A 25,577-nucleotide genomic window follows, 5' to 3' on the forward strand; every position below is an offset into this window, starting at 1 on the left:
TGATCCCCACCACAGTTGCAGCATTTAGGATTTACACCTTGCCCACATTTGCCGTACTCATGTTCACCTCCACACCGCGCACATCTCTGCTTACCTCTGCATACTGCCGCTACATGACCGAATTTTTGACACTTATAACATCTTAGCGGCGGAGGAACGTATGGTCTTACTGCATATCTTACAAATCCTAAATAAACTTTCTCTGGCATTTTATTTTCATCAAAGTTTATCATTACTGAGAGGCTATCCATCTTCTCGTTATTTCTAACACACTTGAGCCGTTTAACAAACTTTACTGCTGCTCCCGTGATATTTCTTTTAATCTTCTCCTCCGTGACATCTGTCGGAATCCCTGTTACAACACCTCTAACCCAATTCTTTTCTTCCGGTATCGAGCACAACACCTTATGTCCAATCATCGATTTTATACCCAGAGCTGATTTTTGCTGCCTACTGTCTTTACAAAACAACAACAGATTGCCATCCCTCAAAGTCGTAATGCTTTCAACTGTCCCTATCATTTCTTTCAATGTTTTCGTCAGCTTCAACGGATTAATCGCATTTACAGAGTCAACAAACTTCAACAATACCTTATATTCCTCTTTCCTTCTTCTAGTCTGGAGATTTCCTTTCTCACTACCCGATTCTGAAGATTGTTTCTTTCTTTTCCGATTTTCTACTACACTCCACTTACTACTTCCATTCTCGCCGCCTCCACTATCCACATCCTCCATTTCCGGATCACTTCCGGAATCTACGCTACTTCCTTCCATCATCACTCCACACCTCCACCCCACAAAGTCGGGTTGCCGTTGTCGCCAATGCCACAACCTTTTCCGCTTGAGAACTCCCGCTCCCAACCACCACCACAAAGTGAAGCTACTGCCCTTTGATCTTTTTGTATTCTACAGATTTCAGCTAATTAACGATAGTCCCTCCCTCTTCCTTAACAACTGGGTGATTCTCATTGGATCTCAAGATTCAATTCTTATTGAGAAAAAACGCTTATAAAAGCAACACAGAGGCTGCGTCCACATCTTCACTGACAACTCTCTCAAGCCTCGTTCAAGCGGACGCTAAACATTCTTTCCAAATCTTTATCTTCGTCTGATACAGGCTCAAACATATCAGGTTGGATGCCTAATCTCGCCATCGTCCACGCTGGACAGAAGAGATCCGCGCTGTGAAACAGCCAATCAGAGCAGAGCTCAACCTTATTGTTCATGACCCTTCCAAATAATTCTAGGGACAAATCCCAGGGTTGTAAATGGACATGTAAAACCATTCCAGAGAATTTTTGCCCATACCCAAGCCACGTACCTTTTATGTAGATCTAATTTAAAATATTGTATCAATGCATTCTATGGCACCTTTAACTGGGATTATGAGCTCATATTTTGGCCAGAAGCAATAATCTGATTTTCTCAACGATGGATTTGTTTCTTATAAACACACAGCCTTTCCCTTCACAAGACCGTAATTGATGTGAATTACTTGTGGATTATTTTGATATTTATAATAGCTCTTTGGACTTCCGTTCTGATGCCACCCATTCACTGCAGAGGATTCATTGGGGAGCAACTGATGTAATTCTACATTTTTCAAAATCTTTGCCAATGATAAACTAAAAAGTCTTAAAAAAAGAGAGAGATTTTTATGAATATTCTCTATTATTTGAGTCATACCAGGCGCTTTTTTAATGACATTCTTTGTCTATCATAGACACACTGTCAAACTTTAATTGTAAAATTGTGAATACGTGTAGATGAAAATCTCAGATCCTTATCAAGCCTTCCATTGGCTAGTGACATTCCAGAACGTTCTCATTTGTTAATTACAGGTCCAGAGACCTTTGGAGGTCCAAAGGTAATCAATCAAGCTGAAAGGGGAGGAGCCGCTTAAATTCAAAGCTGTACTTAATGGCAAAGACGAGCACTGGTGGGTATTGTGTTAACGTTTGTCAGCATGGGTCTTTTGCAATGTGTGTTAGTGCTGGTTGTGCTTGTGGTGTTTGATCTGAAGAATGCTTTTGGAAGTTTGAGTTCCAGTCAAAGTCCAAAAAGCAAGAAGCATCAATCGTATCCAGCTTCCAGAGTGCCTGTTTCTTCTCAAGTGCTCGGGAACACTTTGCAGAAGGCCTCTCCGTTTCAGAGTCTCGACTACAGAGGATTTGCACAAGAGCCTCTTGGTCTTCAGGAGAAGCAGGTGTTGCAGGGTCCAGTGAAGCCTTTGGACTGGAGGTTCCCCGTTGTTCCAGAAGTGCCGAGTGAGATGGCGGTGGATTTCCATTTGAGGCAACCTGTGACCCCCAGTAGTGTAGCTATTCAATGCGGTGAGAACCGGATTCATGTGGAGGTACAGCAGGACTTGTTTAGCAATGGTGAACTGATCCAGCCATCTGGTCTGACTCTGGGAGGATGTCCTGTTGTCGGCTTGGTCCCAGGCTCTAAGGTGCTCTTCTTTGAGAATGAACTGCAGGACTGCAACAGTGTCTTGATGGTAAGAGCTGTTAAGTGTTACTAGATTTATTGAACCCTACTAAAAATAGGCCCTTGTTTTGGTATCGACGTTCTAGATTCAGGGAACCATCCATGGGACGGTTCTCTTATAGTGGGAAAGACTCTTAATAACTGCTTACTCGGGTAACCAAGTGTTATGGCAGGACTTGCTAAGATGCCTTTTGGAATGGGTTCTTTTTTTCGGAGAACCCTCTTGGTAACAACGTCAGTCTCCTATAGATGACCAAGGATGAGCTTGTCTACACCTTTGCCCTTACCTACACTCCTGAGGCGTTTGCTGGCACTCCGATTACCCGTGCAGGTGGTGCAGTTATTGGAGTTCAATGCCACTATCAAAGGTAAGCGACCTTTTGTGACTTGTGGCATTACTTGCAGTGGTGGAACTGGAAGCCCATTTAATTGGTCACTTCTTGAACTGCAGGTTTCAAAATGTCAGCAGTAGTGCCTTGAAGCCAACTTGGATCCCTTATGCCTCAACGGAGGCTGGTGAAGAAGTCTTGGTGTTCTCCCTGAAGCTCATGACTGGTTTGTGCAGTTTCTCTAGACCTTCTGCCTTCTGAACGAGGCTGTGCCTAAGCAGTTCTTCCCTCTTGCAGATGACTGGTCCTATGAGAGGCCTTCAAACTCTTACTTCCTGGGTGACGTTATTAATGTTGAGGCATCTGTGAAGGTATACAACCACGTCCCTCTGCGTGTGTTTGTGGACAGCTGTGTGGCCACCCAAGTACCTGATGTGAACGCCCTTCCGAGATATTTGTTCATTGAGAATCATGGGTGTGTTCATGTCACCAGATGCTGCAGAGTTGACTTGTTCTCGAGTTTGCTCCTTGTAACCACTTTGTCCCTGACAACTACTTTTTACTCCTTAGATGTCTTGTGGATGCCAAGGTCACCGCTTCCAGCTCGCGCTTCATGCCTCGATCCCAGGAAGACAAAATCCGGTTCCAGCTGGAGGCCTTCATGTTCCAGGGGGGATCCAGTCCTTCTGTATGTATAATGAGTGTTGGAGAATGACCTCTCCCATTTGCTGTGGTTTGTGTCCCCTTACCCGTGGTGTCTCTTGCAGATCTACATGACGTGTGTTCTGAAGGCCACTCTTGCTTCTGCACCTAGTGACGCGCTCCACAAATCCTGTTCCTTTGCCAATGGGTATGTTCATGCCACTTACGAATACAAATAAAGGTGCCATGTCTGATTTTTCGTATTGCAGGTGGCTTGCTGCTGATGGGAACAACCAGGTTTGTGGTTGCTGTGACTCAACATGTGGTCCTGATGGTGGAACTGCTGCTTCTCCTTTTGGAGGTAGGAAGGTGCTTTTAAGCTTGGTTTTTGCTTGGTACCCTTCAAGCACTTAACTTTGGTGTCTGCTTTTTCTAGGCCTTCAGTGGGAAGGGAAGGCCTCGCTCGGTCCTGTAGTGGTTCAAGAGCACAAGAAGACTTTAGCTGGTCTTCAATAAATGTGGGGGAGCAAACTTATTCTTGTTTCCGTTTTTCTTGTCTAGTTTAACCAATTGATTTTGTGCGAGGAAGTGGGTAGTCCTACTGTACCTATTCTCTTGCCAGAAGGAAAGGCTCCCTTTTCTCGTTAGGGAAGTTAATAAACCTTTTAAAGGGACCTGCTGTGAGCTCCCTTTTTTAGGAGTACTGTAAATGTGGAATACATTGCCCATGATGCTGTAAAGGGAATTCTGTTAATTGGCACTTGTGCCGAAAGAGTTCTGTGTGACTGTCCACTTCCATGAAGCAGTGCAGATTTTTGCGTGCATCTTATGCAGTGAACTTGATTTTCTTCATGTTGGTAACTTCAAATGAGCAGTTTAATTTCCTCCTTGCACCCCCCCCCCCAAATAGGTTTGATCAGTTAAATTAGTTTCCTAATGCTCTTTGTTGACATCTCTCATGCTTTTTAAATCCATGTACAATAGAAGCGCACTCCCAGGATCAACACTGGCACAACATTTTCCACCTTCAGATGGGTTATTTATAGGCTTTACATTTTAGGAAAACTGCAGGCATCGCTTAAGTTCAGTTTAGTATTTGGTGTGCCAAACTTGCAGAACCTGTACTGACGTAAGGGGTTTTTTGTGCAGTAGCAGGTCCGTTAGAATTCTGAAAAATCATTGACGAAATGACACCCAAATAGAACTAATGTTTGGACTCTCAGTGAATGACCTTTTTTGAAAACTGTTGGTTTGTCACTTGTGCAACATCTTGGGCGGTTTCAATACTAAAGGGATACTCCACCCCAAAATGAAGATCGTCATCACTTGCCCCCAAGTCGTTCCGAACCCATAAGAGCTTCGTTCATCTTCGGAACTCAACTTATTTTGGATGAAAACCAGGAGGCTTGTGACTGGCCCACAGGCTGCCAAGTAAAATGCACTGTCAAGGTCCAGAAAAGCATCATCGGAGTAGTCAGACTGTGTACGTTCTTCTGTGTCAGCCGCGCCACAAGCATATGTTTTCTACGTAAATTTACGCTTTGATTTGAAAGAGAACCGCGCGTACTTGTTGCGGCTCACAATAGCATATACCGTTTGTGTTCAGCGGGTGTTTTTCAAAATGGCACTAGGGTGATGTGGGGAGAGACAGGGGAGACCATCTGTTGAATAAAGTCTTGGTTTCATTTGTGTACAAAGTGTTCTCATCGCTTCCTAACGTTACGGTTCATCCACTGATGGCAGATGGGTAATTCCGATGGTACTTTTCTGGACCTTGGCAGTATATGGGATGGTCACAGGCCTCCCGGTTTTCATCCAAAATATCTTTAACCCCTTTGCTGTCAAGGATAGTCACCGGCCCCAGATTATTGTTTTACTTTCACAGCACGTTAAACATCACTCTCTCACTTGACCTGGAGAAACTGTGCATCAGTTGAAAGTTTAAAGACTCTAGCTTCGATATTTGACCAATGTTTTGATAAAACATTGTTGCAGTGACCGTCATTTATGTCAGGAGTACAAAATAAATAGGAGTCATTATTAGAATAGAAATTCACCAAGCATTCATATTCAGTCACGTCTGCAGTGGTTTGTGTTCTCATAGATTCACTGAAAAGCGTCAAATAGGGTTTATAGTCAAAAGTTGCATATACACCGAGATATATTTACTTCATATTTCTTCAGTCAGAATCCTCATTTCTAATCATTTTCCACTGATTTTCGCAATCTGATGATAATGATCCGCTCCCAGCCCTGTCTCTGTGTGAGTAGTCTTCCGTGTGCGCGCTGACAGAGACCGGATTCGCCCGTGTCTTGTCCATCATAACTGTGCATCATATCCCGCCCCATCCTACCCATGATGCATTTCCTGTACACTTCTGTGTTGATACCTGACCACAACAACACAGAGAAACCTCTGTACCCATGAAATATCCAAATAATAAACACACGATTACGTTAGTTAATGGTTGGTATGTGATTTTGGGCGTTTTTATAACAATATTAAAAATGTACATCTGAAATGCTAACTTGTGCAGTGACGTAAAAGGCTATAAATAGCATATTTTTACAGCAGTAAAATTCCACATGTGATCGCAAAAGGAGGTTATTACAAACAATCGGTTAATTTTCATGAATAGTCTTATGTAGCTTGATGCTAACTTTAGCTCTAATGCAGCTACATAGCAGGTGCAGTTCTTCTTCATAATGCATTTTGTAATCATTTTGTCAAAAGTTGTAAGAAAATGTTTTGTTGTATTTTTATAGTAAGGCTTTTGATAATAGTGGGGTAAATGTATACTGGAATAATGATAAATGAAGAATCAGGATCTTGTGTCATACCTGGCCCATGTGTGAAAGGCTCATTTCGTAACAACAATAGAATCATGAATGGGGCAGTTTTGCCGGTCCAAACAAGAGACGATCGCATTCCAGGAGTCATAAATCAATTTTACTAGCCTTCTCTAAAAACACACATGACACGGTCTTAGAAAAGGCTTCATAAAATTCACACTTTGTGAGATTATATTCTGAAATATCAAAATGAAGTATTAGTAGACTTGTGGCTTTAGCTTCATTATGTATCTAAAATCATATCCTACATCACTTTTAAATAGGTTTTTAATATTTTTACTGACATGTTTGAGCTTACATATATCTCGATTATAACCGTCTGAGTAATTCTGATTCCTGAACAGTAAACTTTGAGGTGTCAGCTTTGTGAACAGATGTTGATTATGTATCTAGTAAGAAAGACTCCTTAGCAGCAACCTTTTAATTTTGGGCATGTCATTCATGTCTCCATGCTGAAAATGGGGGGTGACAAGTAAGGGGTTAAATTGTGTCCCAAAGACGAATGAAGTTTCTACAGGTTTGGAACAACACGGGGGTAAGTGATTAGTGACACAATTTTCATTTTGGGGAGGAGGATCCCTTTAATATCATTACTTTGACTTGAGGACAATTGACACGGTTTCGTGTTTGCTTCAAGACAGTCAAGAATTGATTTCCATTTAAAACTTGAGCTCAGCAATTTGAGTTGGATTTAAAACAAAAGCCGCAAGTAATCCACATAACTTTATATTGTGAATATCGGGAACCAAACTACTGTTTGGAAGACAAATTAAAAAAGGGGAACCTTGTGCTGCCCCAGGTTAACAACTGGAGGATGGATAAAGGAATGCACAACCTTACACTATTAAACCAAGGTTTCACAACCTTTTGGGAGGAAAACACAACTGGGAAGAGGCATGTAATCCCGGATTCTGCCGAAACCAAAACAATAGACAAGGAGATACCTCGGGGTTCTGCACGGTTTATTAAAAACACTAGATTTACATGACCAGAGTAACTTCTCCACTAGAAACCACAGTCTGCTCCCCAGAGACAGCCTTGATACGAGTGTCTCTTCCTGAAAGAGAAGTGTTAGAAGTGAGAACGCACTTCTAAAATGCTCAGTTCCTCTTGTCGAGAGAAAGCAAGAACTCACGTTTCCTGGTGCAGCTTTGCTCACAAGAGCCAGATGATGGATGGCACACCTCTGTACTGCAGTGGATGAAGATCTGACAGGGAAGAAAGAGGCTCAAGTCATAGAATCCACAAGTAGTAAATACACAAATGTTCAAGTAAAGGGGGGCATACGGTTTCCTGCAGAGCAGCCAGTGAGGCTGGATCTACAAATGTGAACATCTTCACAGCAAAGCGCTTGTAGTGGGTTGGGAACTGAAGACCAGACGATCCAGTCACTGGAACCAGTGTGGTCAGATAGCGGTCGTCCTGGTAAGGGCATCTGAAGACAAAAGAGAAGGTTAGAAAGGGTCTCCCAGCAGACTAACTGGATGAAGATTGGCTGTACACTCACCCGTCGATCAGAAGGTCCCACTGGGGGAGACTGAGTGGACTGGGGGTTGAAGTAGTCCAACAACGTCCCAGCATCAGGACAATGTTGGGGTCAGTCCTCTCCATAATGTGCACCTCAACATACACAGGCTCTCGCAGGACTTGTGTGATGGGATAATCAGCGTCACTGTAGTAGGACGTGTAGGCCTCATCCCCTGAGGAACAACACTGGGGTTTAACCAGACTCCAGTTTGAAAGGCTTTAGGCAGACACAGGACAAGACCTTACCTTCAGCACAGCCTTTGGTGACACATTGGCCATTGGCCAGTCTGAGCTCCACCCTGAGAGGTCCAGGAGCAGCTACTGGTGGAGGTGGAGGAACAGAGTTGACCTCCACAACCAGAGCTTCCACGGAAGTTCCCGAATATCTACACTGGAAGAGAAACCTGGACGACACACAGCGAGCTTGTAGCATTTATCAGGGATTAGTGGTCACACCAAGTCATGGATCACCTACTCAAAATGACTGTCCCTTGTGATGGAACCATATGGTCCAATCCCCACTTCATACGATGAGGTCATTCTGTTTTCATACACCACATATCCACCGTCCTCCTGTGAATAGAAACGGTGTCAGCATCCAGTCCAAGCGATGCAGAATAAAACCAGTAGCAGCTGCTAACCATCACGCTCGTGCCACATGCGGTCACAGGGAACTGGTATATAGCAAAGGAAGGTGTAGACCCCACAGGAGCACAAGGTGGGTCGTTTCCACCCAGTAGATGAACCGAATCCAGACTCAGTCGAGGCAAGGTAACGTCTCGAGACACCACTACCACAAACTGACCATCTCTAATACACTGGACAGTCACTAGAACAAGAGCAGGTTAAATTCAGAGAAACAGTTTAACACGAACAGAATAAGATGGAGAACGCTTACCTGCCCTCCCATAGAAACACTGCTGTCCGTTAAAGCAGCAGTTGATAGCTTCACACTCAGCACCACTGATCCCAGGTAGACCACATTGGATCTGCTCAGAATCAGCTACAGCACATTTATCAAGGGGCTCTGCCTGCACTACTGGCTTCTGAAACTGCTGTTTAACTGGCTTCTGAATCGGAAACTGCGGCTTAGGTTGTTGTGGAACTGGCTTCTGAAGCGGAAACTGCAGCTTAGGTTGTTGTGGAACTGGCTTCTGAAGCGGAAACTGCGGCTTAGGTTGTTGTAGAACTGGCTTCTGAAGCGGAAACTGCAGCTTAGGTTGTTGTGGAACTGGCTTCTGAAGCGGAAACTGCGGCTTAGGTTGTTGTGGAACTGGCTTCTGAAGCGGAAATTGCTGGTTAGTTAGCTGTTGAACTGGCTTCTGAAGCGGAAACTGCGGTGTAGGTAGTTGTGGAACAGGCTTTTGGAGCGGAAATTGCTGGTTAGTTAGCTGTTGAACTGGTTTCCGAGGCGGAAACTGCTGGTTAGTTAGCTGTTGAACTGGCTTCTGGAGCTGAAACTGCTGGTCAGTTTGCTGGATCATCAGAGCATCCTGAAGCGATTTACTCCACTGTGGAACAGCATGGCAGAAAGCACAGACCACCAAAATCTGAGCCAAACACCAACTTCCAGCCATTGTTCAACAGCTAAACACAAAGTGAAGCTTCTTCTTCTTCTTCTTCTTCTAGGATTTAATGGCGGTTGGCAAACCAACTTAAAAGGTGCATTCCCGCCACCTACTGATATGGAGTGTGAAGCGCATATTTGGAAAGGAAGTTTAAACTAGATCTACTCTTTAAAAAAAAAAAAAAAAAAAAAAAAAAAAAAAAAAAAAAAAAATTATATATATATATCCATATAAAATTTACACATAATGGAGTTTTAAATCCTATTAAATAATCCTGTTTCCTTTAAAAATATAAATAACTCATGATAAACTCTTGATTGTTTAGCACCTTGTCCTAGGAGAACCTGAAGTGTCAACTCATTGATTCCTACACTTCTTAAAGCATGTCTTAACTGGGACCGCTCTCTTTCATAAGCTTCGCATTCTAAAAGGACATGCTCTATATTTTCAACTAACCCACATTTGTCACAATTTCCATTCTCATGTTTACCAATTCTTTGTAAGCTTTGATTTAATAAACAATGTCCAATACGCATTCTTGTTATTAAAACATCCTCTTTCCGGTTTCCGAATCTTCTTCTCTCTGACCCAACTTTTCCTTGAATGCAGTAAAAATGTCTACCTTTCTTTCCTTCATTCCATTCTTTCTGCCAAATTTCCTGTATTTGTTTAGCTATTATCACTTTAATTTCTGTTTTACTTAATGCCACTTCAATGTCAATTTGTGAATGATTTAATGCCTGTTTAGCCTGATTATCAGCCTCCTCATTTCCTTTCACACCCATATGCGATGGAACCCATACAAGATTCACCAGAAGTCCATACTGTCTTGTTCTGTAAAGACTCTGCATTACTTCATTTATCATGTCTTGCCTTGCTGATGATGTTCCACTTTCCAAGCTATTTAGTGCGGATAAAGAATCTGTACATATCACTACCCTTGTTGGTTGGATTTCTTCTATCCACTGAAGCGCTAGACATATTGCAATAATTTCTGCAGAGAATACTGAAAGATAATCTGATATTCTTTTTGCTATTCTAATGTTAAAAAGTGGAATATATACCGCTACTGCTGTTTTCCCAGATTCTGGATCTTTTGAACCATCAGTGTATATTTGAACTGCACTATAATAACTTTGATCAATGTATTGCTGTATATTAAAATTTCCTAATCCATTTGTATTGTTATGCTTTTCTTTAAGCAATTGAGTATCAATCAAAGGCATTGGGAAAAACCAAGGAGGAATTGCTGACCTAGCCACAGTAGGAGCAACATTGAAGTCACTTAATCCCATTCTCCGGGCTTCCTCACTGGCCTTCCATCCAAAACTTGATAACTTTTTATGTCCATATTCCCAACAATCCTCCAACACCATTTTAACTGGGTGACTGTCCAAGTGTCCCTTTATACTTATAAAATACCTCATCTTTAACTTGAGCCTACGAATTACTTGAGGCATTACACCCATCTCTACTTGCACTGCTGTTATTGGAGAGGATCTAAACGCTCCACAACAAACTCGCAAAGCTTGTGACTGAATTGCCTCTATTTTTACGAGTTGTGTTTTGGATGCAGTGCAATATACCATACTGCCATAATCTATTGCTGATCTTATTAGAGCACAATATATTATTTTAAGAGACTGGCGACATGCTCCCCAATCAACTCCTGCTAAACACCTCATGATATTTAATGCTTTTTTGCATTTGTCAACCAGTTTCTGGATATGCATACTAAAATTCAATTTCAAATCCATCCATATACCCAGAAACCTCACAACTGCTGTTTGCTTCACTTCTTGTCCATACAATCTGATGTTAATGGTAGGGTTACTTTTCCTTTTTGCAAAACAAATTACCTGCGTTTTATCTACTGAAAACCGAAATCCCCATTCATTTGCCCAATTTTCTACCATTTTAACGGCATTCTGCAAACATCTTTCCACATTCTTTACATTACGCCCTCTTTTCCACAGTGCTCCATCATCCGCATATAAAGATCTTCCAATGCCCCTATCAACCTTTGTAAAGATGTCGTTAATCATAATATTAAACAGAATTGGACTACTAACGCTTCCCTGAGGTGTTCCATTCTCTATTGTGTGTATCTGAGAAAAAGCAGTACTTACTCTTACTTGTATAGTTCTGTTAAACAGGAAATCCCTGATCCAGTTATACATTCTTCCTTTAATTTCCATTTTTTCTAACTTAATTAAAAGTCCCTCTTTCCACATCATGTCATAAGCTTTTTCAACATCAAAAAATACCCCAACTAAAGCTTCCTTATTTACCTGAGCCTTTCTTATTTCAGATTCCAGGCACAGTACTGAGTCCATTGTATTACGTCCTTTCCTAAATCCACTTTGATAAGGTGATAAAATATTATCCCTTTCAATGACATATACTAATCTACTCATGACCATACGCTCCATTATTTTGCATAGATTAGACGTTAAAGCTATAGGTCTATAATTATTTGGCTGTGTATGATCTTTGCCTGGTTTTGGAATTGGCACTATGACACCATGCTTCCAGTCATTTGGTAACTTTCCTAACTCCCAAACCTTATTAAAAAGCCTCAAAATTGTCTCTAATGCTGTCTCTGATAAATGTTTTACCATCTCATAACAAATGTCATCTCTGCCTGGAGATGTTTGCTTAACCCCTGCAAGCGCTTTTTTCAATTCGTACAAATTAAACTCTGAATCCATTGTACTTCCTGAAAGTCCCTTTTCCTCCAATAAATGAGGATATTTACTTAGTATCTGGTCCCTAGTTTTCCTCGCATCCTCTGATAAATTCGAATTACTATGAATTTTAACGAATGTTTCTGCAAATACCTCTGCTTTACCGCTTTCAGATATAATTTGTCTATTATTATATTCTAATACAGGTATGTTGTAACCTCTTTGTATCCCTCCCATCTTTCGTATCATATTCCATAACTCACTTATTTCAATGTCTTCCCCTATTCTATTACAAAATTCCCTCCAATAATTTCTTTTAGATGTCCGAATGACTCTTCTCACTATAGCTTGTGCCCTTTTATAACTTATTAAATCATTATAATTAAGTGACCTTCTTACCTTCTTGAGTGCTTTATTTCTCCTTTTTGTTGCCTCACTACACTCCTCGTTCCACCATGGCATAACTTTCTTCCTGCTGCCTGCCTTCCTCTTACCTATTACTTCTACTGCTGTACTCTGAAGAACCTTGCATATTTCATCATTAAAAACATCAACATCTTCTATACATTTACTAATGTCCTTCATTTTGCTTCCACATAACTCCTTATACTTATCCCAATCCGCTGACTTGAACCTCCACCTAGGCATTCTTTCCCCCACTCTTTGTTCTATATCTACTCCAACTTTACTGCAAATAGGAAAATGATCACTTCCTACAGTACTTTGTTTTAGTACTTTCCATTCACATTTACTCGCTAAACTTTCAGATACTATTGTCAAGTCTAATACCGAATGCCTTCCCTTATTCAAATCAATTCTAGTATGACTTCCATCATTAATGCACACTAATCTTCCCCAATCTAGCATATCTTCAATGATCTTACCATTATAATCTGTTTTTGCGCTTCCCCATATTGAACTATGAGCGTTAAAATCACCACACCACACCATTTTTTGACTTTCATTTCCTCCTATACTTTCTAGAATATCCTTGCTTAACCTATCACATGGATTGTAAAAATTAATTACTCTAATACACCTTGATCCTTCCCATATTTCCACCACCACAACTTCTACTTCCCCATCTACCTCAACTGTTTTATACCCGATTCCTTGCTTTATAAAAGTAGCTACTCCACCTCCATTCCCTTGTTGTCTATCCCTCCGAATAGTAGTATATCCATGTATTAGAAAGTTATATTGTGACTTAAGCCAAGTTTCCTGTATACATATAATATCTGGGCCTTTCTCTTGGTCTGCTATAAATTTCTTAAACTCCTGTCCATTTGCAATCAAACTTCTTGCATTCCATTGCAAAATATATAACACCATTAAGATCCACCACATGTTGTCTGACTATTTACTGCTTGACTATTTAATGTTGGAATCTTGAGCCTTTCATTTATCATGTCAACAGTAACATTCCCCAGATCCAAGTACTTTTCTGCAGCTCTGATAATGATTTTAATTCTTTCAGTCCTGCTTTCAGTTTGAGCTGAACAGTTCACTACTTCAGCGATAAATGTTACAAATGCCACTTTATCATCCACTACTACCTTTTCATCTCTTTGTTCTTTACTCTGTTGTTTTGAATGAATTTCTTCATTCATATTTTCATTTGTTTTAGGAATCTGGTTTACTTTCTTCAATGCCTCAGCGTATGTTATTCCTTCTGTCGTTCTAACATTTTGAACCTTGACTGCCTTTTTCCGTACCTGACAACCACCGTATCCTGCACTATGATCCCCACCACAGTTGCAGCATTTAGGATTTACACCTTGCCCACATTTGCCGTACTCATGTTCACCTCCACACCGCGCACATCTCTGCTTACCTCTGCATACTGCCGCTACATGACCGAATTTTTGACACTTATAACATCTTAGCGGCGGAGGAACGTATGGTCTTACTGCATATCTTACAAATCCTAAATAAACTTTCTCTGGCATTTTATTTTCATCAAAGTTTATCATTACTGAGAGGCTATCCATCTTCTCGTTATTTCTAACACACTTGAGCCGTTTAACAAACTTTACTGCTGCTCCCGTGATATTTCTTTTAATCTTCTCCTCCGTGACATCTGTCGGAATCCCTGTTACAACACCTCTAACCCAATTCTTTTCTTCCGGTATCGAGCACAACACCTTATGTCCAATCATCGATTTTATACCCAGAGCTGATTTTTGCTGCCTACTGTCTTTACAAAACAACAACAGATTGCCATCCCTCAAAGTCGTAATGCTTTCAACTGTCCCTATCATTTCTTTCAATGTTTTCGTCAGCTTCAACGGATTAATCGCATTTACAGAGTCAACAAACTTCAACAATACCTTATATTCCTCTTTCCTTCTTCTAGTCTGGAGATTTCCTTTCTCACTACCCGATTCTGAAGATTGTTTCTTTCTTTTCCGATTTTCTACTACACTCCACTTACTACTTCCATTCTCGCCGCCTCCACTATCCACATCCTCCATTTCCGGATCACTTCCGGAATCTACGCTACTTCCTTCCATCATCACTCCACACCTCCACCTGCCACCACCGTAGTCTCACCCACCACCCACAAAGTGAAGCTTCTTCTTCTTCTTCTTCTAGGATTTAATGGCGGTTGGCAAACCAACTTAAAAGGTGCATTCCCGCCACCTACTGATATGGAGTGTGAAGCGCATATTTGGAAAGGAAGTTTAAACTAGATCTACTCTTTAAAAAAAAAAAAAAAAAAAAAAAAAAAAAAATATATATATATATCCATATAAAATTTACACATAATGGAGTTTTAAATCCTATTAAATAATCCTGTTTCCTTTAAAAATATAAATAACTCATGATAAACTCTTGATTGTTTAGCACCTTGTCCTAGGAGAACCTGAAGTGTCAACTCATTGATTCCTACACTTCTTAAAGCATGTCTTAACTGGGACCGCTCTCTTTCATAAGCTTCGCATTCTAAAAGGACATGCTCTATATTTTCAACTAACCCACATTTGTCACAATTTCCATTCTCATGTTTACCAATTCTTTGTAAGCTTTGATTTAATAAACAATGTCCAATACGCATTCTTGTTATTAAAACATCCTCTTTCCGGTTTCCGAATCTTCTTCTCTCTGACCCAACTTTTCCTTGAATGCAGTAAAAATGTCTACCTTTCTTTCCTTCATTCCATTCTTTCTGCCAAATTTCCTGTATTTGTTTAGCTATTATCACTTTAATTTCTGTTTTACTTAATGCCACTTCAATGTCAATTTGTGAATGATTTAATGCCTGTTTAGCCTGATTATCAGCCTCCTCATTTCCTTTCACACCCATATGCGATGGAACCCATACAAGATTCACCAGAAGTCCATACTGTCTTGTTCTGTAAAGACTCTGCATTACTTCATTTATCATGTCTTGCCTTGCTGATGATGTTCCACTTTCCAAGCTATTTAGTGCGGATAAAGAATCTGTACATATCACTACCCTTGTTGGTTGGATTTCTTCTATCCACTGAAGCGCTAGACATATTGCAATAATTTCTGCAGAGAATACTGAAAGATAATCTGATATTCTTTTTGCTATTCTAATGTTAAAAAGTGGAATATATACCGCTACTGCTGTTTTCCCAGATTCTGGATCTTTTGAACCATCAGTGTATATTTGAACTGCACTATAATAACTTTGATCAATGTATTGCTGTATATTAAAATTTCCTAATCCATTTGTATTGTTATGCTTTTCTTTAAGCAATTGAGTATCAATCAAAGGCATTGGGAAAAACCAAGGAGGAATTGCTGACCTAGCCACAGTAGGAGCAACATTGAAGTCACTTAATCCCATTCTCCGGGCTTCCTCACTGGCCTTCCATCCAAAACTTGATAACTTTTTATGTCCATATTCCCAACAATCCTCCAACACCATTTTAACTGGGTGACTGTCCAAGTGTCCCTTTATACTTATAAAATACCTCATCTTTAACTTGAGCCTACGAATTACTTGAGGCATTACACCCATCTCTACTTGCACTGCTGTTATTGGAGAGGATCTAAACGCTCCACAACAAACTCGCAAAGCTTGTGACTGAATTGCCTCTATTTTTACGAGTTGTGTTTTGGATGCAGTGCAATATACCATACTGCCATAATCTATTGCTGATCTTATTAGAGCACAATATATTATTTTAAGAGACTGGCGACATGCTCCCCAATCAACTCCTGCTAAACACCTCATGATATTTAATGCTTTTTTGCATTTGTCAACCAGTTTCTGGATATGCATACTAAAATTCAATTTCAAATCCATCCATATACCCAGAAACCTCACAACTGCTGTTTGCTTCACTTCTTGTCCATACAATCTGATGTTAATGGTAGGGTTACTTTTCCTTTTTGCAAAACAAATTACCTGCGTTTTATCTACTGAAAACCGAAATCCCCATTCATTTGCCCAATTTTCTACCATTTTAACGGCATTCTGCAAACATCTTTCCACATTCTTTACATTACGCCCTCTTTTCCACAGTGCTCCATCATCCGCATATAAAGATCTTCCAATGCCCCTATCAACCTTTGTAAAGATGTCGTTAATCATAATATTAAACAGAATTGGACTACTAACGCTTCCCTGAGGTGTTCCATTCTCTATTGTGTGTATCTGAGAAAAAGCAGTACTTACTCTTACTTGTATAGTTCTGTTAAACAGGAAATCCCTGATCCAGTTATACATTCTTCCTTTAATTTCCATTTTTTCTAACTTAATTAAAAGTCCCTCTTTCCACATCATGTCATAAGCTTTTTCAACATCAAAAAATACCCCAACTAAAGCTTCCTTATTTACCTGAGCCTTTCTTATTTCAGATTCCAGGCACAGTACTGAGTCCATTGTATTACGTCCTTTCCTAAATCCACTTTGATAAGGTGATAAAATATTATCCCTTTCAATGACATATACTAATCTACTCATGACCATACGCTCCATTATTTTGCATAGATTAGACGTTAAAGCTATAGGTCTATAATTATTTGGCTGTGTATGATCTTTGCCTGGTTTTGGAATTGGCACTATGACACCATGCTTCCAGTCATTTGGTAACTTTCCTAACTCCCAAACCTTATTAAAAAGCCTCAAAATTGTCTCTAATGCTGTCTCTGATAAATGTTTTACCATCTCATAACAAATGTCATCTCTGCCTGGAGATGTTTGCTTAACCCCTGCAAGCGCTTTTTTCAATTCGTACAAATTAAACTCTGAATCCATTGTACTTCCTGAAAGTCCCTTTTCCTCCAATAAATGAGGATATTTACTTAGTATCTGGTCCCTAGTTTTCCTCGCATCCTCTGATAAATTCGAATTACTATGAATTTTAACGAATGTTTCTGCAAATACCTCTGCTTTACCGCTTTCAGATATAATTTGTCTATTATTATATTCTAATACAGGTATGTTGTAACCTCTTTGTATCCCTCCCATCTTTCGTATCATATTCCATAACTCACTTATTTCAATGTCTTCCCCTATTCTATTACAAAATTCCCTCCAATAATTTCTTTTAGATGTCCGAATGACTCTTCTCACTATAGCTTGTGCCCTTTTATAACTTATTAAATCATTATAATTAAGTGACCTTCTTACCTTCTTGAGTGCTTTATTTCTCCTTTTTGTTGCCTCACTACACTCCTCGTTCCACCATGGCATAACTTTCTTCCTGCTGCCTGCCTTCCTCTTACCTATTACTTCTACTGCTGTACTCTGAAGAACCTTGCATATTTCATTATTAAAAACATCAACATCTTCTATACATTTACTAATGTCCTTCATTTTGCTTCCACATAACTCCTTATACTTATCCCAATCCGCTGACTTGAACCTCCACCTAGGCATTCTTTCCCCCACTCTTTGTTCTATATCTACTCCAACTTTACTGCAAATAGGAAAATGATCACTTCCTACAGTACTTTGTTTTAGTACTTTCCATTCACATTTACTCGCTAAACTTTCAGATACTATTGTCAAGTCTAATACCGAATGCCTTCCCTTATTCAAATCAATTCTAGTATGACTTCCATCATTAATGCACACTAATCTTCCCCAATCTAGCATATCTTCAATGATCTTACCATTATAATCTGTTTTTGCGCTTCCCCATATTGAACTATGAGCGTTAAAATCACCACACCACACCATTTTTTGACTTTCATTTCCTCCTATACTTTCTAGAATATCCTTGCTTAACCTATCACATGGATTGTAAAAATTAATTACTCTAATACACCTTGATCCTTCCCATATTTCCACCACCACAACTTCTACTTCCCCATCTACCTCAACTGTTTTATACCCGATTCCTTGCTTTATAAAAGTAGCTACTCCACCTCCATTCCCTTGTTGTCTATCCCTCCGAATAGTAGTATATCCATGTATTAGAAAGTTATATTGTGACTTAAGCCAAGTTTCCTGTATACATATAATATCTGGGCCTTTCTCTTGGTCTGCTATAAATTTCTTAAACTCCTGTCCATTTGCAATCAAACTTCTTGCATTCCATTGCAAAATATATAACACCATTAAGATCCACCACATGTTGTCTGACTATTTACTGCTTGACTATTTAATGTTGGAATCTTGAGCCTTTCATTTATCATGTCAACAGTAACATTCCCCAGATCCAAGTACTTTTCTGCAGCTCTGATAATGATTTTAATTCTTTCAGTCCTGCTTTCAGTTTGAGCTGAACAGTTCACTACTTCAGCGATAAATGTTACAAATGCCACTTTATCATCCACTACTACCTTTTCATCTCTTTGTTCTTTACTCTGTTGTTTTGAATGAATTTCTTCATTCATATTTTCATTTGTTTTAGGAATCTGGTTTACTTTCTTCAATGCCTCAGCGTATGTTATTCCTTCTGTCGTTCTAACATTTTGAACCTTGACTGCCTTTTTCCGTACCTGACAACCACCGTATCCTGCACTATGATCCCCACCACAGTTGCAGCATTTAGGATTTACACCTTGCCCACATTTGCCGTACTCATGTTCACCTCCACACCGCGCACATCTCTGCTTACCTCTGCATACTGCCGCTACATGACCGAATTTTTGACACTTATAACATCTTAGCGGCGGAGGAACGTATGGTCTTACTGCATATCTTACAAATCCTAAATAAACTTTCTCTGGCATTTTATTTTCATCAAAGTTTATCATTACTGAGAGGCTATCCATCTTCTCGTTATTTCTAACACACTTGAGCCGTTTAACAAACTTTACTGCTGCTCCCGTGATATTTCTTTTAATCTTCTCCTCCGTGACATCTGTCGGAATCCCTGTTACAACACCTCTAACCCAATTCTTTTCTTCCGGTATCGAGCACAACACCTTATGTCCAATCATCGATTTTATACCCAGAGCTGATTTTTGCTGCCTACTGTCTTTACAAAACAACAACAGATTGCCATCCCTCAAAGTCGTAATGCTTTCAACTGTCCCTATCATTTCTTTCAATGTTTTCGTCAGCTTCAACGGATTAATCGCATTTACAGAGTCAACAAACTTCAACAATACCTTATATTCCTCTTTCCTTCTTCTAGTCTGGAGATTTCCTTTCTCACTACCCGATTCTGAAGATTGTTTCTTTCTTTTCCGATTTTCTACTACACTCCACTTACTACTTCCATTCTCGCCGCCTCCACTATCCACATCCTCCATTTCCGGATCACTTCCGGAATCTACGCTACTTCCTTCCATCATCACTCCACACCTCCACCCCACAAAGTCGGGTTGCCGTTGTCGCCAATGCCACAACCTTTTCCGCTTGAGAACTCCCGCTCCCAACCACCACCACAAAGTGAAGCTACTGCCCTTTGATCTTTTTGTATTCTACAGATTTCAGCTAATTAACGATAGTCCCTCCCTCTTCCTTAACAACTGGGTGATTCTCATTGGATCTCAAGATTCAACTCTTATTGAGAAAAAACGCTTATAAAAGCAACACAGAGGCTGCGTCCACATCTTCACTGACAACTCTCTCAAGCCTCGTTCAAGCGGACGCTAAACATTCTTTCCAAATCTTTATCTTCGTCTGATACAGGCTCAAACATATCAGGTTGGATGCCTAATCTCGCCATCGTCCACGCTGGACAGAAGAGATCCGCGCTGTGAAACAGCCAATCAGAGCAGAGCTCAACATTATTGTTCATGACCCTTCCAAATAATTCTAGGGACAAATCCCAGGGTTGTAAATGGACATGTAAAACCATTCCAGAGAATTTTTGCCCATACCCAAGCCACGTACCTTTTATGTAGATCTAATTTAAAATATTGTATCAATGCATTCTATGGCACCTTTAACTGGGATTATGAGCTCATATTTTGGCCGGAAGCAATAATCTGATTTTCTCAACGATGGATTTGTTTCTTATAAACACACAGCCTTTCCCTTCACAAGACCGTAATTGATGTGAATTACTTGTGGATTATTTTGATATTTATAATAGCTCTTTGGACTTCCGTTCTGATGCCACCCATTCACTGCAGAGGATTCATTGGGGAGCAACTGATGTAATTCTACATTTTTCCAAAACTTTGCCAATGATAAACTAAAAAGTCTTAAAAAAAGAGAGAGATTTTTATGAATATTCTCTATTATTTGAGTCATACCAGGCGCTTTTTTAATGACATTCTTTGTCTATCATAGACACACTGTCAAACTTTAATTGTAAAATTGTGAATACGTGTAGATGAAAATCTCAGATCCTTATCAAGCCTTCCATTGGCTAGTGACATTCCAGAACGTTCTCATTTGTTAATTACAGGTCCAGAGACCTTTGGAGGTCCAAAGGTAATCAATCAAGCTGAAAGGGGAGGAGCCGCTTAAATTCAAAGCTGTACTTAATGGCAAAGACGAGCACTGGTGGGTATTGTGTTAACGTTTGTCAGCATGGGTCTTTTGCAATGTGTGTTAGTGCTGGTTGTGCTTGTGGTGTTTGATCTGAAGAATGCTTTTGGAAGTTTGAGTTCCAGTCAAAGTCCAAAAAGCAAGAAGCATCAATCGTATCCAGCTTCCAGAGTGCGTGTTTCTTCTCAAGTGCTCGGGAACACTTTGCAGAAGGCCTCTCCGTTTCAGAGTCTCGACTACAGAGGATTTGCACAAGAGCCTCTTGGTCTTCAGGAGAAGCAGGTGTTGCAGGGTCCAGTGAAGCCTTTGGACTGGAGGTTCCCCGTTGTTCCAGAAGTGCCGAGTGAGATGGCGGTGGATTTCCATTTGAGGCAACCTGTGACCCCCAGTAGTGTAGCTATTCAATGCGGTGAGAACCGGATTCATGTGGAGGTACAGCAGGACTTGTTTAGCAATGGTGAACTGATCCAGCCATCTGGTCTGACTCTGGGAGGATGTCCTGTTGTCGGCTTGGTCCCAGGCTCTAAGGTGCTCTTCTTTGAGAATGAACTGCAGGACTGCAACAGTGTCTTGATGGTAAGAGCTGTTAAGTGTTACTAGATTTATTGAACCCTACTAAAAATAGGCCCTTGTTTTGGTATCGACGTTCTAGATTCAGGGAACCATCCATGGGACGGTTCTCTTATAGTGGGAAAGACTCTTAATAACTGCTTACTCGGGTAACCAAGTGTTATGGCAGGACTTGCTAAGATGCCTTTTGGAATGGGTTCTTTTTTTCGGAGAACCCTCTTGGTAACAACGTCAGTCTCCTATAGATGACCAAGGATGAGCTTGTCTACACCTTTGCCCTTACCTACACTCCTGAGGCGTTTGCTGGCACTCCGATTACCCGTGCAGGTGGTGCAGTTATTGGAGTTCAATGCCACTATCAAAGGTAAGCGACCTTTTGTGACTTGTGGCATTACTTGCAGTGGTGGAACTGGAAGCCCATTTAATTGGTCACTTCTTGAACTGCAGGTTTCAAAATGTCAGCAGTAGTGCCTTGAAGCCAACTTGGGTCCCTTATGCCTCAACGGAGGCTGGTGAAGAAGTCTTGGTGTTCTCCCTGAAGCTCATGACTGGTTTGTGCAGTTTCTCTAGACCTTCTGCCTTCTGAACGAGGCTGTGCCTAAGCAGTTCTTCCCTCTTGCAGATGACTGGTCCTATGAGAGGCCTTCAAACTCTTACTTCCTGGGTGACGTTATTAATGTTGAGGCATCTGTGAAGGTATACAACCACGTCCCTCTGCGTGTGTTTGTGGACAGCTGTGTGGCCACCCAAGTACCTGATGTGAACGCCCTTCCGAGATATTTGTTCATTGAGAATCATGGGTGTGTTCATGTCACCAGATGCTGCAGAGTTGACTTGTTCTCGAGTTTGCTCCTTGTAACCACTTTGTCCCTGACAACTACTTTTTACTCCTTAGATGTCTTGTGGATGCCAAGGTCACCGCTTCCAGCTCGCGCTTCATGCCTCGATCCCAGGAAGACAAAATCCGGTTCCAGCTGGAGGCCTTCATGTTCCAGGGGGGATCCAGTCCTTCTGTATGTATAATGAGTGTTGGAGAATGACCTCTCCCATTTGCTGTGGTTTGTGTCCCCTTACCCGTGGTGTCTCTTGCAGATCTACATGACGTGTGTTCTGAAGGCCACTCTTGCTTCTGCACCTAGTGACGCGCTCCACAAATCCTGTTCCTTTGCCAATGGGTATGTTCATGCCACTTACGAATACAAATAAAGGTGCCATGTCTGATTTTTCGTATTGCAGGTGGCTTGCTGCTGATGGGAACAACCAGGTTTGTGGTTGCTGTGACTCAACATGTGGTCCTGATGGTGGAACTGCTGCTTCTCCTTTTGGAGGTAGGAAGGTGCTTTTAAGCTTGGTTTTTGCTTGGTACCCTTCAAGCACTTAACTTTGGTGTCTGCTTTTTCTAGGCCTTCAGTGGGAAGGGAAGGCCTCGCTCGGTCCTGTAGTGGTTCAAGAGCACAAGAAGACTTTAGCTGGTCTTCAATAAATGTGGGGGAGCAAACTTATTCTTGTTTCCGTTTTTCTTGTCTAGTTTAACCAATTGATTTTGTGCGAGGAAGTGGGTAGTCCTACTGTACCTATTCTCTTGCCAGAAGGAAAGGCTCCCTTTTCTCGTTAGGGAAGTTAATAAACCTTTTAAAGGGACCTGCTGTGAGCTCCCTTTTTTAGGAGTACTGTAAATGTGGAATACATTGCCCATGATGCTGTAAAGGGAATTCTGTTAATTGGCACTTGTGCCGAAAGAGTTCTGTGTGACTGTCCACTTCCATGAAGCAGTGCAGATTTTTGCGTGCATCTTATGCAGTGAACTTGATTTTCTTCATGTTGGTAACTTCAAATGAGCAGTTTAATTTCCTCCTTGCACCCCCCCCAAATAGGTTTGATCAGTTAAATTTGTTTCCTAATGCTCTTTGTTGACATCTCTCATGCTTTTTAAATCCATGTACAATAGAAGCGCACTCCCAGGATCAACACTGGCACAACATTTTCCACCTTCAGATGGGTTATTTATAGGCTTTACATTTTAGGAAAACGGCAGGCATCGCTTAAGTTCAGTTTAGTATTTGGTGTGCCAAACTTGCAGAACCTGTACTGACGTAAGGGGTTTTTTGTGCAGTAGCAGGTCCGTTAGAATTCTGAAAAATCATTGACGAAATGACACCCAAATAGAACTAATGTTTGGACTCTCAGTGAATGACCTTTTTTGAAAACTGTTGGTTTGTCACTTGTGCAACATCTTGGGCGGTTTCAATACTAAAGGGATACTCCACCCCAAAATGAAGATCGTCATCACTTGCCCCCAAGTCGTTCCGAACCCATAAGAGCTTCGTTCATCTTCGGAACTCAACTTATTTTGGATGAAAACCAGGAGGCTTGTGACTGGCCCACAGGCTGCCAAGTAAAATGCACTGTCAAGGTCCAGAAAAGCATCATCGGAGTAGTCAGACTGTGTACGTTCTTCTGTGTCAGCCGCGCCACAAGCATATGTTTTCTACGTAAATTTACGCTTTGATTTGAAAGAGAACCGCGCGTACTTGTTGCGGCTCACAATAGCATATACCGTTTGTGTTCAGCGGGTGTTTTTCAAAATGGCACTAGGGTGATGTGGGGAGAGACAGGGGAGACCATCTGTTGAATAAAGTCTTGGTTTCATTTGTGTACAAAGTGTTCTCATCGCTTCCTAACGTTACGGTTCATCCACTGATGGCAGATGGGTAATTCCGATGGTACTTTTCTGGACCTTGGCAGTATATGGGATGGTCACAGGCCTCCCGGTTTTCATCCAAAATATCTTTAACCCCTTTGCTGTCAAGGATAGTCACCGGCCCCAGATTATTGTTTTACTTTCACAGCACGTTAAACATCACTCTCTCACTTGACCTGGAGAAACTGTGCATCAGTTGAAAGTTTAAAGACTCTAGCTTCGATATTTGACCAATGTTTTGATAAAACATTGTTGCAGTGACCGTCATTTATGTCAGGAGTACAAAATAAATAGGAGTCATTATTAGAATAGAAATTCACCAAGCATTCATATTCAGTCACGTCTGCAGTGGTTTGTGTTCTCATAGATTCACTGAAAAGCGTCAAATAGGGTTTATAGTCAAAAGTTGCATATACACCGAGATATATTTACTTCATATTTCTTCAGTCAGAATCCTCATTTCTAATCATTTTCCACTGATTTTCGCAATCTGATGATAATGATCCGCTCCCAGCCCTGTCTCTGTGTGAGTAGTCTTCCGTGTGCGCGCTGACAGAGACCGGATTCGCCCGTGTCTTGTCCATCATAACTGTGCATCATATCCCGCCCCATCCTACCCATGATGCATTTCCTGTACACTTCTGTGTTGATACCTGACCACAACAACACAGAGAAACCTCTGTACCCATGAAATATCCAAATAATAAACACACGATTACGTTAGTTAATGGTTGGTATGTGATTTTGGGCGTTTTTATAATATTAAAAATGTACATCTGAAATGCTAACTTGTGCAGCGACGTAAAAGGCTATAAATAGCATATTTTTACAGCAGTAAAATTCCACATGTGATCGCAAAAGGAGGTTATTACAAACAATCGGTTAATTTTCATGAATAGTCTTATGTAGCTTGATGCTAACTTTAGCTCTAATGCAGCTACATAGCAGGTGCAGTTCTTCTTCATAATGCATTTTGTAATCATTTTGTCAAAAGTTGTAAGAAAATGTTTTGTTGTATTTTTATAGTAAGGCTTTTGATAATAGTGGGGTAAATGTATACTGGAATAATGATAAATGAAGAATCAGGATCTTGTGTCATACCTGGCCCATGTGTGAAAGGCTCATTTCGTAACAACAATAGAATCATGAATGGGGCAGTTTTGCCGGTCCAAACAAGAGACGATCGCATTCCAGGAGTCATAAATCAATTTTACTAGCCTTCTCTAAAACACACATGACACGGTCTTAGAAAAGGCTTCATAAAATTCACACTTTGTGAGATTATATTCTGAAATATCAAAATGAAGTATTAGTAGACTTGTGGCTTTAGCTTCATTAT

The 25,577-nt window shown here is 40.7% G+C and overlaps 3 protein-coding genes across 3 annotated transcripts; 2 read left to right on the forward strand and 1 right to left on the reverse strand.

Annotated features, from left to right (window-relative positions):
- The first annotated feature begins 1,949 nt into the window (after nt 1–1,949).
- LOC132131494 (zona pellucida sperm-binding protein 3-like) lies at nt 1,950–3,995 on the forward strand. Its single transcript, XM_059543535.1, has 8 exons — nt 1,950–2,499; nt 2,739–2,857; nt 2,941–3,044; nt 3,116–3,293; nt 3,389–3,506; nt 3,586–3,668; nt 3,730–3,821; nt 3,897–3,995. Exons 1-8 carry the CDS (start codon nt 1,966–1,968, stop codon nt 3,974–3,976), a joined length of 1,308 nt encoding a protein of 435 aa, XP_059399518.1. The 5' UTR covers nt 1,950–1,965; the 3' UTR covers nt 3,977–3,995.
- A 3,263-nt stretch (nt 3,996–7,258) lies between these two features.
- LOC132131438 (zona pellucida sperm-binding protein 4-like) lies at nt 7,259–9,417 on the reverse strand. The gene is made up of 8 exons (XM_059543458.1): nt 8,739–9,417; nt 8,482–8,669; nt 8,316–8,413; nt 8,087–8,244; nt 7,821–8,013; nt 7,601–7,748; nt 7,449–7,521; nt 7,259–7,370 (listed from the first exon to the last, which is right to left on the reverse strand). Exons 1-8 carry the CDS (start codon nt 9,415–9,417, stop codon nt 7,294–7,296), a joined length of 1,614 nt encoding a protein of 537 aa, XP_059399441.1. The 3' UTR covers nt 7,259–7,293.
- An 11,592-nt stretch (nt 9,418–21,009) lies between these two features.
- LOC132131400 (zona pellucida sperm-binding protein 3-like) lies at nt 21,010–23,039 on the forward strand. Its single transcript, XM_059543414.1, has 8 exons — nt 21,010–21,543; nt 21,783–21,901; nt 21,985–22,088; nt 22,160–22,337; nt 22,433–22,550; nt 22,630–22,712; nt 22,774–22,865; nt 22,941–23,039. The coding sequence occupies exons 1-8, from the start codon at nt 21,010–21,012 to the stop codon at nt 23,018–23,020; spliced, it is 1,308 nt and encodes a 435-aa protein (XP_059399397.1). The 3' UTR covers nt 23,021–23,039.
- Nucleotides 23,040–25,577: the final 2,538 nt, after the last annotated feature.

The sequence above is a fragment of the Carassius carassius genome, chromosome 48 (assembly GCF_963082965.1).
Source record: "Carassius carassius chromosome 48, fCarCar2.1, whole genome shotgun sequence".
Classification (NCBI taxonomy): Eukaryota; Metazoa; Chordata; class Actinopteri; order Cypriniformes; family Cyprinidae; genus Carassius; species Carassius carassius.

Coding starts and splice junctions, on each gene's coding strand:
- LOC132131400 (XM_059543414.1), top strand. CDS start 21,010: ATGGGTCTTTTGCAATGTGTGTTAGTGCTGGTTGTGCTTGTGGTGTTT. Junction 22,089..22,159: donor CTCCCTGAAGCTCATGACTG/GTTTGTGCAGTT, acceptor TCCCTCTTGCAG/ATGACTGGTCCTATGAGAGG. Junction 22,338..22,432: donor TTGTTCATTGAGAATCATGG/GTGTGTTCATGT, acceptor TTTACTCCTTAG/ATGTCTTGTGGATGCCAAGG.
- LOC132131494 (XM_059543535.1), top strand. CDS start 1,966: ATGGGTCTTTTGCAATGTGTGTTAGTGCTGGTTGTGCTTGTGGTGTTT. Junction 3,294..3,388: donor TTGTTCATTGAGAATCATGG/GTGTGTTCATGT, acceptor TTTACTCCTTAG/ATGTCTTGTGGATGCCAAGG. Junction 3,822..3,896: donor TGCTGCTTCTCCTTTTGGAG/GTAGGAAGGTGC, acceptor TGCTTTTTCTAG/GCCTTCAGTGGGAAGGGAAG.
- LOC132131438 (XM_059543458.1), bottom strand. CDS start 9,417: ATGGCTGGAAGTTGGTGTTTGGCTCAGATTTTGGTGGTCTGTGCTTTC. Junction 8,245..8,315: donor ACAAGGGACAGTCATTTTGA/GTAGGTGATCCA, acceptor TGTGTCGTCCAG/GTTTCTCTTCCAGTGTAGAT. Junction 7,749..7,820: donor TGGGACCTTCTGATCGACGG/GTGAGTGTACAG, acceptor TTTTGTCTTCAG/ATGCCCTTACCAGGACGACC.